Source organism: Solanum pennellii, chromosome 4 (assembly GCF_001406875.1).
Source record: "Solanum pennellii chromosome 4, SPENNV200".
NCBI classification, from domain to species: Eukaryota; Viridiplantae; Streptophyta; class Magnoliopsida; order Solanales; family Solanaceae; genus Solanum; species Solanum pennellii.
In genome coordinates, this window is record NC_028640.1 from 69779423 (window position 1) to 69794348 (window position 14926).

A 14926-nucleotide genomic window follows, 5' to 3' on the forward strand; every position below is an offset into this window, starting at 1 on the left:
TAATTTATAAATTTGTATATAGAAAAATCAAGCTAAGCGTTTACTCAAACTCCATATGAATAGTCGGAACTCCGAATCTGAAGTGTGGAGGAGCTCCACGAAAAATCCGGCGCCGGAGATGGACCTCGTAGCAACACTTCAGTCGGAACTGGAGACTCTTCGAAGCAGGATGAAGGTAACTTTTCATAATTTTAAAAAAAATCAACTTCAAACAATAATTAATATTCCATTATCGCTGTTTATTGTGCTGAAATCTTCTACTGGAAAAATAGGTTTTGGAATCTGAAAATGCTAAATTATCTGCTCAGCTTTCGAATTGCAGTTGCCAAGAGGTTATTGCTACTTCAACATAATATCCAGATTTTTTTGATTAAGTATAGTATTCAGATATATTTATATTTTTCTATGTAAATTTTAATGTGCTGTTATTGCTATGTAGACAAAGGAGAAAGGTAATGACTCTGTTCTGAAAAACGGAGTTTTGGAAGGTCATGGAAAGAAGAAAAATAAGCTCAGAGATTTAGGTTTGTATAGATTTTTCTTTTTGGTGATTGGAATGTATTGCTGTAGTTTTATATGCAGCGTGAAAGCCGAAAGGGTGTCTTAAATTATTTGAAGTGTTAAAATTAGTGAAGAGAGTTGATTAGCTGAGTTCCATTTTATAATCATTTTGTCCAGGCCAGCTTGTGCACACCTGCCACCTTCCACTAGATATAGGAAACACCCTTGGTTTAGCTATGGTTTTTTTTTTGTACTGAATGACCTATCGCTTTATTTTAAGGTGTAATATGTCAGCTATCTTTACAAGTTGATTTTGTAATTTGATTTGGAAACCTGCTGAAATATTCCTCTTTCATTTTTTGATACTGTAATTCGAAATGGAGATTGCTTGAACGTTCCTGTTTTGTTTGTAGGTTATGGCGCAATGATGCATCACTCGAAAAGATATGTTGCTTTGAAAGTCATGTATTTTGGTTTGAGGTACACATCTTGCTAGTAGTTTAGTAGGATTGTATTGTCAATGTGGCCACTGAAAAGAGAGGAAGGAAGTTGTTAGTTGAGAACATGCAGAAGACTTTCATATTCTATTTGTGTAGGATTGGCTCTTCATCAGTAGCAGTTAAGTTACATAAGTGTGAACTGAAAGTAGAGCAAAAAAGTGTAAGCAAAAAGGCTAAAAGTGGTTTAAAATATTTTGGGCAAGATAATTGTCAGCTTGCTGATAAAAAAATTATTTTGGACAAGATAAAATTGGGCTTCTTACTTGTCCTTAAATTTCTTTTAGCCCTGTAAAACCATCTCGTTAGTCTTAAGCACAAAGAATGTAAGGTCTCAAGAGGGACCAAAAGAAGAGAATAAGCGGTAACAAAGAGATCACACAAATGTCAGTGGATTACTAAAGAATAAAATAAGAGGTAACAAAGAGATCACACAATTTCAGTGGATTACTAAATGTTAAGTTCATAAACTCTTTAGGGCATTGCTTTTTCATCAGACCATAGATGTGAATGTAATATATAGCATAAGATTAGGCTATAAAGGAGGTGTTGACATTGGAAACAGTTGAAGAAAAGCTAAATGCACCTGGAAGAAAAAGGGGAAAGGATACTTGATTTCCTGTAAAGCTTATCTTGAACCTCGACAAGATTTCTCGTACAGGAGAGTTTATTTCAGTTTTAAAAGAGCCTCAAACAAGGCAATACTTAAAACACAGCCCTCTTTAGGTAGCATGTAATCTTTATGTTGGGTTTAACTGCTGAATACTTTATATTTAAGCAACAAAGTTGGTACTTATTGTTATTTGGATTTATTCACAGGCTTTGTCCTTAGTTCCCAACAATAAGAATATTACAAAAGATATCTTATCCATTAACCGAACATCATCTTGTCTGATCATATTTTGTTATTTGACATTTGACTTCAGCCAAAAGTGAGCCACTTATCAGAAGGCATTTATAATAATTTCATGAAGGAGTTCCAATCATACTTAGAAAAAAATTCCAATTTGAGATTGGGAAAACAAAGTATAAGAATGCATGGTTCTAATTCATCAGATAGAATATTAAAAGAAGTGGATTAATTCATGGAATACATTTTTGATATTTTAATCTGGCGTTACTTCACTACATTTCATCTAGAATCAGAGATGAAGACATCTAATGTCACCTGGAAAAGGGGTTATGTACAACCAACTTAAGCTGCATCCTGATCCTAACTCCAAATGGCCTTGTTAATAACTCCACATAGATTGTCTAGTGGTTCTCTGAAGTTAAGGATGGAGCTCCTTATTTCATTCTGGAATGCTAATGGTTGGCGGTGGATCTGTCACCTTTTTTTACCTTATGCAGATTAAGTGTGATTTAAGTATTAACTAAGCTGAAGGTGCATGTACATTGTGTTTCTACCATCCTATTTTAGTTGGAGTCTGCATTTTTTTACTTTATGCAAATATTAGCAAGTCCTTGTTTATGCGGTAACAGTGTTCTTATGCTGCATTACAGGTTTTATGGTTTTGCTTCGGAGGCTCAAATGGATCCCACTGTTGAGGTCTTATGTTCTCCTCTGAGATGATTATCCTTTAAGAATTGGGCCAGGATTTAATGTGACAGACATAGACTAACCAAGTACATGCAACAATATGTTCTACATGTTTGGTCTTACTCCTTTAATCTGGTGTTTTTCTGGGAGAATCTTGTTTCCTTGCATGTATTGCACAGTTTGAACTATTTAATCTTTGCACAAGTTGTTTTGGACTTTTGGTGCCTCTTCTCTCCAGTGGTAGCGCTTGGGTGGCTCTATTGTTCGCATTTTAGTATCTCAATAGAGTATTTTGTTTGCACATGCTGATGGTTTCTTCATGCAGGGTGAACTTTTCAAAGCTCTAGAGAGGACAAGACTCATATTTGGAGACAAGAAGGAATTGCAATACTCACGATGTGGTAGAACCGATAAGGGAGTTTCCTCTGTTGGCCAAGTAAGTGGAAGAGCAATTAATTTCTTGTATGTTTGTTCACTAAAAGGTAACCTATATTTTGACAATGGTTTTTTTTTTTTTTTTGATAATTTGACACATATCCCAAGAGAGAAAATATGAAGTTTGATTCTTTTATCCATATAATTGTTATTTATGATTATAATTATTATTCTTTAATTTCATTTTCATTCCTTTATTAAATCCAGAACTTTATTTGTGCTTTGGCTTAAAACCTCAATCTAACTTATCCGTTTTTTGCATTTCTCATCTTTGATAACACTCTCTTTTATATGTCTTTTAAAACATATGAATTACTTGTTGCAGGTGATTGCTCTGTTCTTAAGGTCACACCATAGGGAATCAAGAGGGGACAATAAGTATCCTGGGGAAAATTCTATTGAAGAATCATGTGGTCTGCTGATATCTCCTTTCAATGTACTACTATGTTTAGCCTTTCTGATTGTCATCTGCCATGTATTTACTGTAATGCGATTTGGCACACATCAGTTGCCTTCCATTTTCCCGACATTGCCTCTTATCTTCTTTCTATGCATGTTCTGGTAGTGTAGTTTTATGGCTGTTAGGTGGCCATCTTTAGAGATTGATTGTGTTGGAGTACTTGGATTGCACTTCGATAAATGACCTTGTATGTTTCACCAAAACCAAGACACAGATATTTCTAATTCACATTGACTACTAAAGATGTGCAAAAAAGAGATTGAAGCTTCAAATCTTCCTAATTCTTTTAGTTATGGCTTCCCTAATTTCAATTTGTTGCTTTCATTTTTCAGTTATTACTAACATTGTGACACAGTTTTACATTTTCTTCACCTAGGAGAAATAGACTATGTAAGAGTACTAAACCGAGTTCTGCCAAATGACATCCGCATTATGGGTTGGTCTCCTATTCCAGTTGGTTTCAGTGCAAGGTTTGTACTGCTTTGTATAACTTATGCTCCCAGTAATCGTTTGTAGTTAGTGTTTTGTTTGTGAAAAGCATTTAAAAATACCCAACTCTTTTCTAAAATGTCATGCTTTCTTACAGTATGTGTACTGGACTTCACAGTATCATCCTTTTGATAATACCTAAGACAGAAATATTTTGCATTTAGCAAGGTGTGGCCTAGTGGTTTCTGAAGTGAGTGCAAACCTTGGAGACCAAGATCCAATAGTTGAGATGATGTCACAAGATTGTCCGGGCATCACCATTACCCAAAAAGAAAAAAGAAACATTCAAGTAGTATATGAGGTTTTGAATACAATCCACAAGGTAGGGGTAAGGTTTGCGTACATTTTACCCTCCTCTGACCCCACCTGTGGGATCACACTGGGTTTGTTGTTGTTGTAGAAACAGGTCAAATTTAAAATAAGGGGGAACTCTTAAACCTTCATACAAGATCTTATTAGGGATCTCAGCTTCTTGTGAAAATGAGCAATGCTAAACTCTATTCGGTAACTTATCATAGGCAGAATTTATCAAGTTGATGTAGTCTCGAGGTATATTAGGTGCGCTCATGACTAAACCTGAAAAGAGTATGTCGTGGATCCCCTTGAAGTCAACTTTGGCATCCTTATCTCCTAAAAGTTGAGAAGCTATACCATATTTTTTTCAGTTCTTCATTATAGTTTTACAGCCTTTTTGCCTTTCAATAATTGCAGGTTCAGTTGTTTGAGCAGGGTGTACAAGTACTTCTTTTGGCAGGGAAACTTGAATTTAACAGTGTGTACTTTTCCTTCTGAAATCAGTTGACCTGGTTATGCTGATTTACTCCAATTTTCAGCTAAACACTCTTGAATGCTCAACAGGCCATGCAAACTGCTGCCAAGAAATTCTTAGGGGAACATGATTTCAGAAATTTTTGCAAAATGGATGCAGACAATGTGCACAACTACCGGCGGCACATAATATCGTTTGAAATTGTCCCCTTCAATGAAAGGTTTTCTACTATTAGCTTGACACTCTGCTTTTTCTACTTTGTATCCCTTTTTATACTTATTATTATAAATTGACCAGTGTGATCTTTTTGAAGTTTTATGACGCTTTGACTATTTCCTCTCCTGATTTAGTCGTGATTATGTAATTGTTTTCTTTGAATCTGTGGTACTCTTGTTTCAAAAAGTCAAAGAAAGTTGCTACATTAGGTAGATAAGTGATGTTAAAAAATACTATATCTGTTCCCATGAAAGTTGATATTAAGGAGTATTAAGCTATATTAAGATGGTGTGCCATGTGAAGTTTGAGAAATCCTAGATACTGCTTTCCCCTGATGGAGTTGTCACCTGACATACATTATGCAGAAGTATTTGCAAATACTTGTAAATATGCAATTGGATAGTTGGTTGGTGATTATTTTATTTTTCATTTTTCTTCTTTTGGATAATGTTGGTAACATTTTATGAATATCTAGGGATCTTAAAACTAGCTGATATCTGTGTCCTTTTGTCTTCTTTTTGCATGTGCCTTTGAGTTTTTGGGTATTTTTCCTTAATTTTGTATCATTTGTCTAGTTATTTTCATGTTTGTGTAGTTTTAAGTTTGTTGATATGGTCAGTACTAATTAGGACAAGAACTCTATCTAATTTTTTATCAGCAATTTAGAGCTGCTTCTACATGATGTACTCTTTTGCTCATCATCTAAAATTTCTTACTGAAACCGGCTATTTGCTTTTTTAATACTATCCATATACTGATATACATATTGAAATGCTTTTCACGCTTTCATGTATTTTTTAATTGTAGAGACAATGATGATCAACTCATGATAATGAAAATCAAAGGCAGTGCTTTCCTTTGGCATCAAGTCCGGTGCATGGTTGCCGTACTATTTCTGATTGGCCAGGGTCTTGAGTCCCCTAATGTACGAAATTCATGTCCTAACAATATTTTCTCTGAAACCTGTTGCTGAAACATTTTATTTGATGTGATCCATTTTCTGGAGAACTTAAGATTTTTCCTTTTGCTTCTTTTAAAACAATAACTGAAGTTTTGTCAATCTTGTGATGAAAACTGTAGCAGCTTGTGGAGTTTGTCATAATTATATATAATACCAGATCACTGGTCAACCAAGTCTACTCAACCTTGTTATATAATGCTTTTTGTGTCCTCACCACCGTGTGAGTAGAATTGGGGTAGTTCTTGTATGCTTCTTTAATCTGATAGACCTTTTCAGTTTGTTCTCAGTCAATTGATGCCATTAAGGTTTGGGCAGGTTGGGCTTTCTGCTCTGTGAAAAATCTCTTTGATGACTCAATCTTAAAATTAATGAATAAACAAGTCGATAATTTGCTTAATCGTGATTCTATGATATATGTACAAATGCACACAACCCATTTTCTAAGCACTGCTCGTGTTTCTATAATTTTCCTCAATTTCCTGATTGGACATAGCTTTCAGGGTTGTCTATGTAAAGCCTTTGTGTTAAATGGATCTTATGGTGATTTATTCTAATTCATGTATCTTACCATAAGGCATATTTCGATTATGAAATCGTAGGTAATTGATTTGCTACTGGATATAGAAAGAACACCACGGAAACCTCAGTTCCCAATGGCTCCAGAAATACCTCTAGTTCTTCAATCCTGTGAATTCGAAGGCCTCAAATTTATTTGTTCATCAGGTACTTGAATGGTATTTATATCCAGAATTCTTGAGTCTTATATCAGTTCCATTTTTTTAAGGATCTGTGAAAACAAAATTTCCTCTGTTTTTATTTTATGTGATGTTAGGTAAGGGTATTCTTATGGTTCATTCTCTTTTCCTGGATCTTGTCAGCATCTGTATGGGTTATCAATTTTGCCCATTTTTCCTTAACCTAACCCAGTATAAACTCAATGAATTGCTATTAGCAGTACTCTAATCTCATTGAGGAGCTTTGGCACTATTGCATTTGTTGATTTGTATTCACTGTAGACTGATGATATTGTCAACTTGATTGTGATCTTTCTTTTGTTTTCCTTTGTTTAATAAGGGAACTTGATTACGAGTCTGTTATGTTGAAGTAGTAGTACCAAATAATAAACAATTTCTTTGAATGGTATTCATCAATAATTCATTCTTTTCTGGACTTGTTCCGTTCGCCCAATATATATACATTCTTTTCTTTTCTTTTAGTGGGTGTAACAACATAGTGGCCTTTCTTCAAAAAATTGCTTTTTGTGATTATATATAATGTTAAAAAAGAATGCTTTTGTGATTATGATTCCATTTTACTCAAGTCCCTCATCTCCTTTCTTTGCGACTGTTTTTGGGGGAAAATAGACATAAATATTTGATATTTGTTCTTGGTTGTGATTTATACTATGTGTGTTTCTTTTTTTAGACAACTTTTATTGCACTAATTGGGTAACGTACAAACACTTTTGTGGACAATTTTCCCAGATACAAAGCAGGCTTTGAATGAACATTTGGAGCGGGAATGCCGAAGTTATAAACTTCAATCCGCAATTTATCATGAAGCTTTGCTAAACTCATCATGTATTGAAATTGGTAGGTCATTCAGTACTTGTACTAGAATTTTTTTGACATTTTCCACCTACAGCATATTTCTAAGCTATAGAACTTGTTTTTTCTTAGTAAGTAAATTAATCCAGATTGAATTTTCAATTTCAGACAACAATATATTAAGTGACCATACTAAGAAGAAACGAGCTTCCCACATTCCTCTATTGTCTCGACCAACTGAGCGTGAGTTCTTCTGGATCTTTTATCTCTTATCGTTCATTTGATAAAACTTGCTTGAATTTGGGACTTTTGACTGTGCTATAAACATCAATATTAACATGTTCTTGAAAAAGAGTTAATGGTCAAAAACACCTCCACTGTCAGTTCTATGCGAGTTTCATACCCTGACTATCAAATGTGAGATTATACATATACATGCTCTGAAAATGGGTCAAAAAGGTGTATTTATTGTGATTGCAAATGGTTTCGTGGAGTAATAGGAACTCCGCAAATTTTAGGTATCTACTTTTAAGAGGGGACCTTATGTCTTTTGCTTATTTTCCAGTATCATATGAAGAGCGGCGTAAAAAGTTGGATGCATGAGCTGGAATGGAATGCCAAGATAGAAAGAGTATTAGGGGAGATGAAATGAATGAGTGTTTTCTTTTTTTCTACTTTTATCTTGTTGTAACATTAATTTGTACATCGTAATATGATTTATTCTAATATTAATGAGTATTTTTATGTTGCACTTCGCTTTATATCTGCAACTGTTTCGGATGGCATGTATCTGATGGCTTATCTTAGATACGTCGAGTCAAATTAGGTGCAATATATGTAAATACAGTGTATCCAATGTGTAATTTACATGTATTTGGGATATGTCATCTCTCTCTATTATCTCCTTTGTTTGTCTATATTTCACAATTTCATGCATTTGTGTATCAAATATCAATTTCATGTATTTGATAACAAATATCTAGTGTGTTCTGTATCAAATACAATATATTTGGAGCAAACTCGGATAGTGTACTTGATATCAAATATGCTTTGATACATTCAGCAATTGCCTTTAGTGCAATTACTACTGACTACCGAGTAAAAGAGGGGAGAGACGTGAGCAAGAGAAAAGGAGGAAATTGTAGGAAATTATTAAGTGATTATCTAATTATTTTAAGGGAAAATTATATACAATAGCAAATTATTAATTTAAATTAAATGCTATAAATATATTTTGATTTAATTGTACCCTATAACAAACTTTAGCTATTTTCGCCACTCTCCTTATTGGAATCTCGCTCACCACTCTCATTTGGTGGCAGTCTCGCTCGCTTTTTATGCAAATGTATAAAATGCGTTTGTATTTGTATGAAGCGAGAGGAAATAGTATAAATACCTATATTTTCGTTCCCCTCTCTTCCCTCTCCCATATCTCGCTCGCCTCTCTCGCTTATACAAACAGAATCGAAACATAAATTGTGTTTCTGTTTGTAAAGCTAGAGAAGATTGTATATACACATGCAAATACATATATTTTCGTCTTATACACTTATAATTATACAATAAAAATACTCCATTGCCCAGTTTCTTTTGTCGTTCTCTCTTTCTCGTTTTATACAAATTCAAGTTGTATATAATCTCTCTCTTTCTCGTTTTATACAATTCGATTCAATTGTATATTCCCTGCCCAAGTCTCTTTTGTCTTTCTCTCTTTCTCATTTTATACAAATTCAAACTGTATATAGTCGTCCTATACACTTATTATTATACAATACAAATATTTCTCTGCCCAAGTCTCTTTTTCCTTTCCCTCTTTCTCGTTTATACAATTCAGTGTATATAATTTCTCTTTTTCTTGTTTTATAAAATTCATTTTATACAATTCGCTTCAATTGTATGTGTATAGCAAAGTATACATACATACATACATATATATATATATTTGTTTGTTATGGAGCGCAATTATGCTAATATTGTTATAGTATACAAATATGAATTTTGTGTTTACTAAACATCCCTAAGTAATTAGTTAATAAGGGTATAATTCAATTCATTTACTCTCAATAATTATAGTCTCGTTTTTTGCCATAATTAATGGGACCCATTTCTTTATATACCCAACTGTAACAGACTTTTTTATTCTTTTATATAATTTTATATAGAATTAATTTTTTCTCTCCAATCCCTTTTTCATATCTTTTTTCCTAAAATTACTCTTATACTCCTATTTTGAATTTCAAATTTGGATAGGTTGTCGCCGGCATGACCGCTTTGAAAGTGTAAATAAATAACATGAGACCTTTATCCATAGGCTTGGAATCGCGGTGTAATGTGGCCAATAGTAAATTAAATCGTATACATGTCTTGCAAACCTCCCTTGAAGGATTACCTTGTTTAAGAATCCATCTGGATTGTTTGGACATGTCACAAACTCAATGAAATTTGTACTAGTACTATCCTTATTTTGTTTTTCCACGGAGATGTATTTCCACTAAACTTGTATTTCTTCGAATTCAATAGCTTTGTTTTTTATTTGTAAATATTGATTCAAAGGAGATTGGATATGCTTCGTCAGAACTGGACAAATTGGACAAATCTGAACAACATCAGGTCATGTAATTTATATATAAACTACAAAAAAATTATGTATATAGTGGATCGTATATTAAGGTAATATATACCAACTAAAGTTATTTGTATATATATTCTATTGTACAAGTATTGTTTGAAGGAGTAATAATGCAGCCCATTTTGTAAGGCCCAAAAACATTTGGTTTGAAGATTAGAAGAACGTGGAAACAGCTAAACTTTTGGCCGGAAATGGCAATTTGTGCTTCTGGTCCTTCCGGCAAAATAGATAAAACACTACCGGAGATCAATTTCCGAACAACCGCTGTTCCTCCGGCCAACCTCCGCTCGAACTTGAGTTGTAAGTTTCTTCGTTGTACTCTCTTTTCTGTATTACACTAATCGTATAATTTCTAATGCTGAAATACTAATTGTGAACTGTGCTGCAATGCATTCTGTAATTGTTAACTTTGTGTTTTTTCATGATTATTCGCTTCTCATATTAGTCAATTTTATGAAAAACTCCTCTTATAGCATTGTCAGCACTTGTAAAATCGTTATAAAAAAGTAAAATCGTCCAAAAAAAAGCATTTTTAGTGCTTGTTATATAGTTTTAAGCTATGTTACTCGGGCTCGCAAAAAATCATATGTTCCAAAAATGCTCTACTTTTGGAGGATTCGATATGCACTTACCAACATTTTTGAAGAGTACTGGGAACATAAGTTGTTATGATATTATTACAGGGAATGAGACTTGAATGCGACACCGACTTAATAGGGAGCTGATGTGGGGCTTATATAACCTTGGACTCTCCCACTTCCATAGCTTCAATTTTCAACCATCTCAAATCAGTTAATATTAAATATTTCAAAAATTTAACAAAATTCGTATAACTCAGGATCCTAACTTGTTTGTTCAGGTATTAATATCACTTTAGTAAGAATAGGTGTGTAACAGGTCGCCATTCTAGTTGGAGCGTGAGGTCGACTTTTTGGGAAAAGTTTAGGGCGGAATCTATGTCTTTTTCCTATTTCTAATATCCAATTTAGTCCATATCTCCATCAATACATCCATTTGAGTTAAAAATACTATGTAAGGGAACATGATCTTTTTTGATTGACTGGTAGTTTAGTAAACAATCTTTGTCTGTGAAGATCTTAAGTTACATCATGAAACGGTTGCAGTACTTACAAATAAAGTTGTTAGTGCCTTAGTATGTAGTAATGTTTCTTTTTTCGTCAGACATGCTTCAAAATTTGTAAGGTCGACAGAATCAGCTTGTTAAAAATTTTACATTAGCTGCAAGCAATGCTACTTTGAGAACAATTTGTCTGTGTATCTTTTGATTGGATCATGTAATTGCAATGGTTTCTGATTTGTCATATATTTTAGTGGCAAATTTTGTTTTGAGGCTATTACAGTATTTTCCTTCCTCATTCTTTGGTATTTCTGAGTTTGTTTGTGCAGATTCTAGTATAATGTTCTATTATTTCCAGGATACAATGTCATAATACTTTATTACTCGTTGTTTTCTGGGTAGTGTTATCTTTATGGCACGCTCCTTACGAAAAGCTATCACAGTTTGCTCTGTCTTCCGAAAAAGCTACTCTTCCATTCTTGCTGTCGCTTCAAATGCCATCAGATTGACCTACAATAGCACATATGTTCCACTATATTTGGGAATGGAGTCCTCAATTTCATATGAAAACTATAAACCAGGGGGTGTGATGTTTTCTCGACAGTTCAGTTCCAGGAGAGAGTCAGAGACATTATCTTGGGGAGTGTCATCTGACGTTGTTTTGCTGGGAAAGCTTGAAAGTGCATTGAGGAATCACAACTTGGAAGAGGCTTGGGAAACCTACAAGGATTTCAAACGTCTTTACGGTTTCCCTGACCCCTTTCTTGTAGATAAGCTTCTCACTAAGTTGTCGTACTCATCTGATTCTAGATGGCTTAAAAAGGCATGCAATATGGTAGGATCTATTTTGAAAGAGAAAAGGGAGATGCTATGCACAGAGTTAATGACCAAGCTCTGCCTATCGTTGGCTAGAACTCAAATGCCCATTCAAGCATCATCAATTCTCAGACTGATGTTGGAGAAAGGAAATCTCCCACCTATTGACATGCTAGGGATGATAATATTTCACATGGTGAAGTCTGATACTGGAATGATTGTGTCATCAAACATTTTGATTGAGATATATGGTAGCTCTCAACAATTAACTACAAAGAAATCCACTGAGTTAAATAAACATAATACACTTCTTTTTAATCTTGTTCTTGATGCTTGTGCAAGATTTGGATCATCCAGTAAAGGCCATCAGATTATTGAGTTAATGGCCCAAGTTGGAGTGACAGCTGATGCTCATACTATTTCAATTATTTCCTTGATCCATGAGATGAATGGTATGCGGGATGAATTAAAGAAATTTAAGAAGCATATAGATCAGGTTTCAGTTCCATTACTTTCCTGCTATCAGCAATTCTATGAAAGTCTCTTGTGTTTACATTTCAAGTTTAACGATATTGATGCTGCTTCTGATCTTGTACAAGATATTTATGGATTTCAAGTGTCGCATCATCAGCAGGGAAATGAAACACAACCACCTAAACCGTGCCTTGTTGCTATTGGCTCTGATAATCTGGGAACGGGATTGAAATTACGAATTTCTCCCCATTCATTGTCAAGGGATTCTGTTTTCAATGTGGGACGTAATCAGGTGCTTGTTATGTATAAGAATGGGAAACTTTCCCTTAGCAACAGAGCATTGGCCAAGCTTATTATACAGTACAAGAGGGGTGGGAGAATTAATGATCTGTCAAAGCTTCTCTGTAGTATCCAGAAGAAGGGCTCAGTTGAATCTAGCAGAATGTGCTCTGATGTGGTTTCTGCCTGCATTTGCATGGGTTGGCTTGAAATTGCTCATGATATTTTGGATGATTTGGATTCTGAAGGAAATCCGCTGGACGCTAGTTCATACATGTCTCTGTTGACTGCATATTGCAACAGAAATAAGCTAAGGGAGGCAGAGGCACTAGTAAAGCAATTAAAAAGATCAGGTGTCATATTAGCATCTGATCCATTGTTAGCTCCTGCATCTATGTGTGAACTGGAAAATGAAAGCAAGAATAAGCTGAAAGAATTAGACACTTTGGCGAAAGGGGAGCTGGCTTACCATATTGTTGAAGAAATGAGAGCTGAAGAAAATGAAGCTTCTTTTATGATGCATGATTTAAATTTTTCAATCTACTTTTTTATGAAGGCTCACATGGTTGAAGATGCCGTAAGGGCTTACCGAAAAATGCAGGCAATGAAGATCCATCCTACAGTGTCAACTTTCATGAATCTGCTTAATGGGTATTCTTCTTTAGGGATGTATCGTGAAATTACAATCTTGTGGGGAGATATTAAAAGGAACATGGAAAGTCGTAAGAACTTGAATACCAGGGATTTATACGAGTTCTTGCTGTTGAATTTTCTTCGAGGCGGTTATTTTCATAGGGTGATGGAGGTTATTGGTTTAATGAAAGAAAATGGCATGTATTTGGACAAGTGGATGTATAGACGTGAGTTCTTGAAATATCACAAGGGTCTTTACCTAAGAATAAAAGTATCTGATACTAAAAATGACGTACAAACTCAGAGGATTGAGCATGTGAGGCACTTTAGGAAGTGGGTTGGCCTGAATTAATTCTTTTAGGCATCAAGAAATATTCTTCTTGCATGCTGGGAAAGAGTCAAGACAATATTGAACCATCCTTTGCCAAATTTTGACAGGCTTCTCTCCGTTTTTATCTACCTGAGATGTGCCGTACCTCTGGGGTAGGGGTCATTGTTTCATTGTAAATTATATATTTCACTCAAAGACAAAAAGTTCCAGGAAAGGACGTCTTTCTCTTTAGTTGTTCCATTGGGTATTGTATCTAATAGGTCAGTGCTCTTTAGCTTTTGTGGCAGATTGTTGAATTTGCAACTTTTGCATCCACTCTGTGTTTGATTTGTCAAGAATATTGAAGGTGGAAATTGTAAGTATGAAAAGGTCCATTGTTGTAAATGTGGGAAGGTTTGGAATCCCTTTGATTGAAGGAATGACCATGCAATTTATTTCCATATCCTCTTCCCTTCATTTACATGCCTCACTTAACCCTGTCGCCCTGCAGATAAAATTTAAAGGATTAGGAAACTGTGTTCTGATTGGCACTCCAGATGTGATTTTATGCTCCTTGTCAGTCTTGAGTATCTCTTCGAGTCGGAATTGATACTCTGACATGCGTGGATATTGAAAATTATTCATGGCTCCATTGTCTACTCCAAGCCTGTAGCTTTCTGTCATGGAGCTGAAAAAAGTTGCTAAGGAGATATTGGACCACCGGGTATGTTTAGCCAGAACTGGCTCTATCTGTACATTCTCATAGCTATGTTAAAATATTTGTACGTTTTTAGCTAATATTCAGTTCTCCTAGTTCTTTATTTCCAAAGAAGGTCTCCGTATAGTTTCAGAAAAAGAAGGTTTTCGTATAACAGTCCTTGTTTTTGGTTTTGATATCCTTGACCTTTGACCATCTTTGCGGATCATAAATACAAATAAAACATCGAAGAGCACTCTGTGGGAGTACATCATCATTCATCGGTGATGGAAAAAGGGATCTTGTTGCACTTGGACTTTACTTGTAGGTTTCTTTCTAGGTTTTAGTAAACTGCACGTAATATTTCTTATTGTCATGTATTATAGAATGGAAATGGCTGAAAGTTGGGATCTCTTATAGACCAACTATTATTTTGGAGATGTTTGATCTGACAAGTGGGATGACCTATGATCTACCCGTGTTCCACGGTGGTTATCAGAAGCCATTGGCTAATGATGTTACTCGTATGTTTGTTCTCTTACGTTTTCTCACTTTTCCCCTTCACTTCCAATCTGGAGACAGAACACTGAAAAGA

At 34.7% G+C, this 14926-nt stretch overlaps 2 protein-coding genes across 10 annotated transcripts; both read left to right on the forward strand.

Annotated features, from left to right (window-relative positions):
* Positions 1 to 14: 14 nt before the first annotated feature.
* Positions 15 to 8297, forward strand: LOC107016039 (tRNA pseudouridine(38/39) synthase). 3 transcript variants are annotated; one of them, XM_027916069.1, is made up of 15 exons: positions 15 to 175; positions 273 to 332; positions 440 to 524; positions 915 to 981; positions 2502 to 2547; positions 2864 to 2974; positions 3299 to 3386; positions 3789 to 3903; positions 4634 to 4694; positions 4781 to 4911; positions 5715 to 5832; positions 6468 to 6591; positions 7353 to 7460; positions 7584 to 7658; positions 7981 to 8297. In XM_027916069.1, the coding sequence occupies exons 1-15, from the start codon at positions 56 to 58 to the stop codon at positions 8016 to 8018; spliced, it is 1347 nt and encodes a 448-aa protein (XP_027771870.1). In that variant the 5' UTR covers positions 15 to 55; the 3' UTR covers positions 8019 to 8297. The 3 variants fall into 3 exon arrangements, with proteins under 3 accessions (XP_027771870.1, XP_015072000.1, XP_027771871.1); XM_015216514.2 differs by having other exon boundaries at positions 3810 to 3903; XM_027916070.1 differs by having other exon boundaries at positions 3819 to 3903.
* Positions 8298 to 10137: 1840 nt separating this feature from the next.
* LOC107018027 (pentatricopeptide repeat-containing protein At4g17616) lies at positions 10138 to 14858 on the forward strand. Of its 7 annotated transcripts, none has more exons than XR_003577869.1 (3): positions 10138 to 10344; positions 11566 to 14010; positions 14146 to 14858. XR_003577869.1 is itself a non-coding variant. In XM_015218367.2 (2 exons), the coding sequence occupies exons 1-2, from the start codon at positions 10236 to 10238 to the stop codon at positions 13674 to 13676; spliced, it is 2220 nt and encodes a 739-aa protein (XP_015073853.1). In that variant the 5' UTR covers positions 10138 to 10235; the 3' UTR covers positions 13677 to 14769. The 7 variants fall into 7 exon arrangements, 4 of the variants coding, with proteins under 4 accessions (XP_015073853.1, XP_015073854.1, XP_015073855.1 ...); XR_003577870.1 differs by having other exon boundaries at positions 11566 to 13915; XR_003577871.1 differs by having other exon boundaries at positions 10224 to 10344; positions 11452 to 13915.
* The last annotated feature ends 68 nt before the right edge of the window (positions 14859 to 14926 follow it).

Excerpts from the sequence above, each read along its gene's own strand:
- LOC107018027 (XM_015218367.2), top strand. The coding sequence starts at position 10,236 with ATGGCAATTTGTGCTTCTGGTCCTTCCGGCAAAATAGATAAAACACTA. Across the intron at positions 10,345-11,565 it reads CCTCCGCTCGAACTTGAGTT|TTTGCTCTGTCTTCCGAAAA; the intron begins GTAAGTTTCTTC and ends AAGCTATCACAG.
- LOC107016039 (XM_027916069.1), top strand. The coding sequence starts at position 56 with ATGAATAGTCGGAACTCCGAATCTGAAGTGTGGAGGAGCTCCACGAAA. Across the intron at positions 3,387-3,788 it reads TTCTATTGAAGAATCATGTG|TTTTACATTTTCTTCACCTA; the intron begins GTCTGCTGATAT and ends ATTGTGACACAG. Across the intron at positions 3,904-4,633 it reads CCAGTTGGTTTCAGTGCAAG|GTTCAGTTGTTTGAGCAGGG; the intron begins GTTTGTACTGCT and ends CAATAATTGCAG.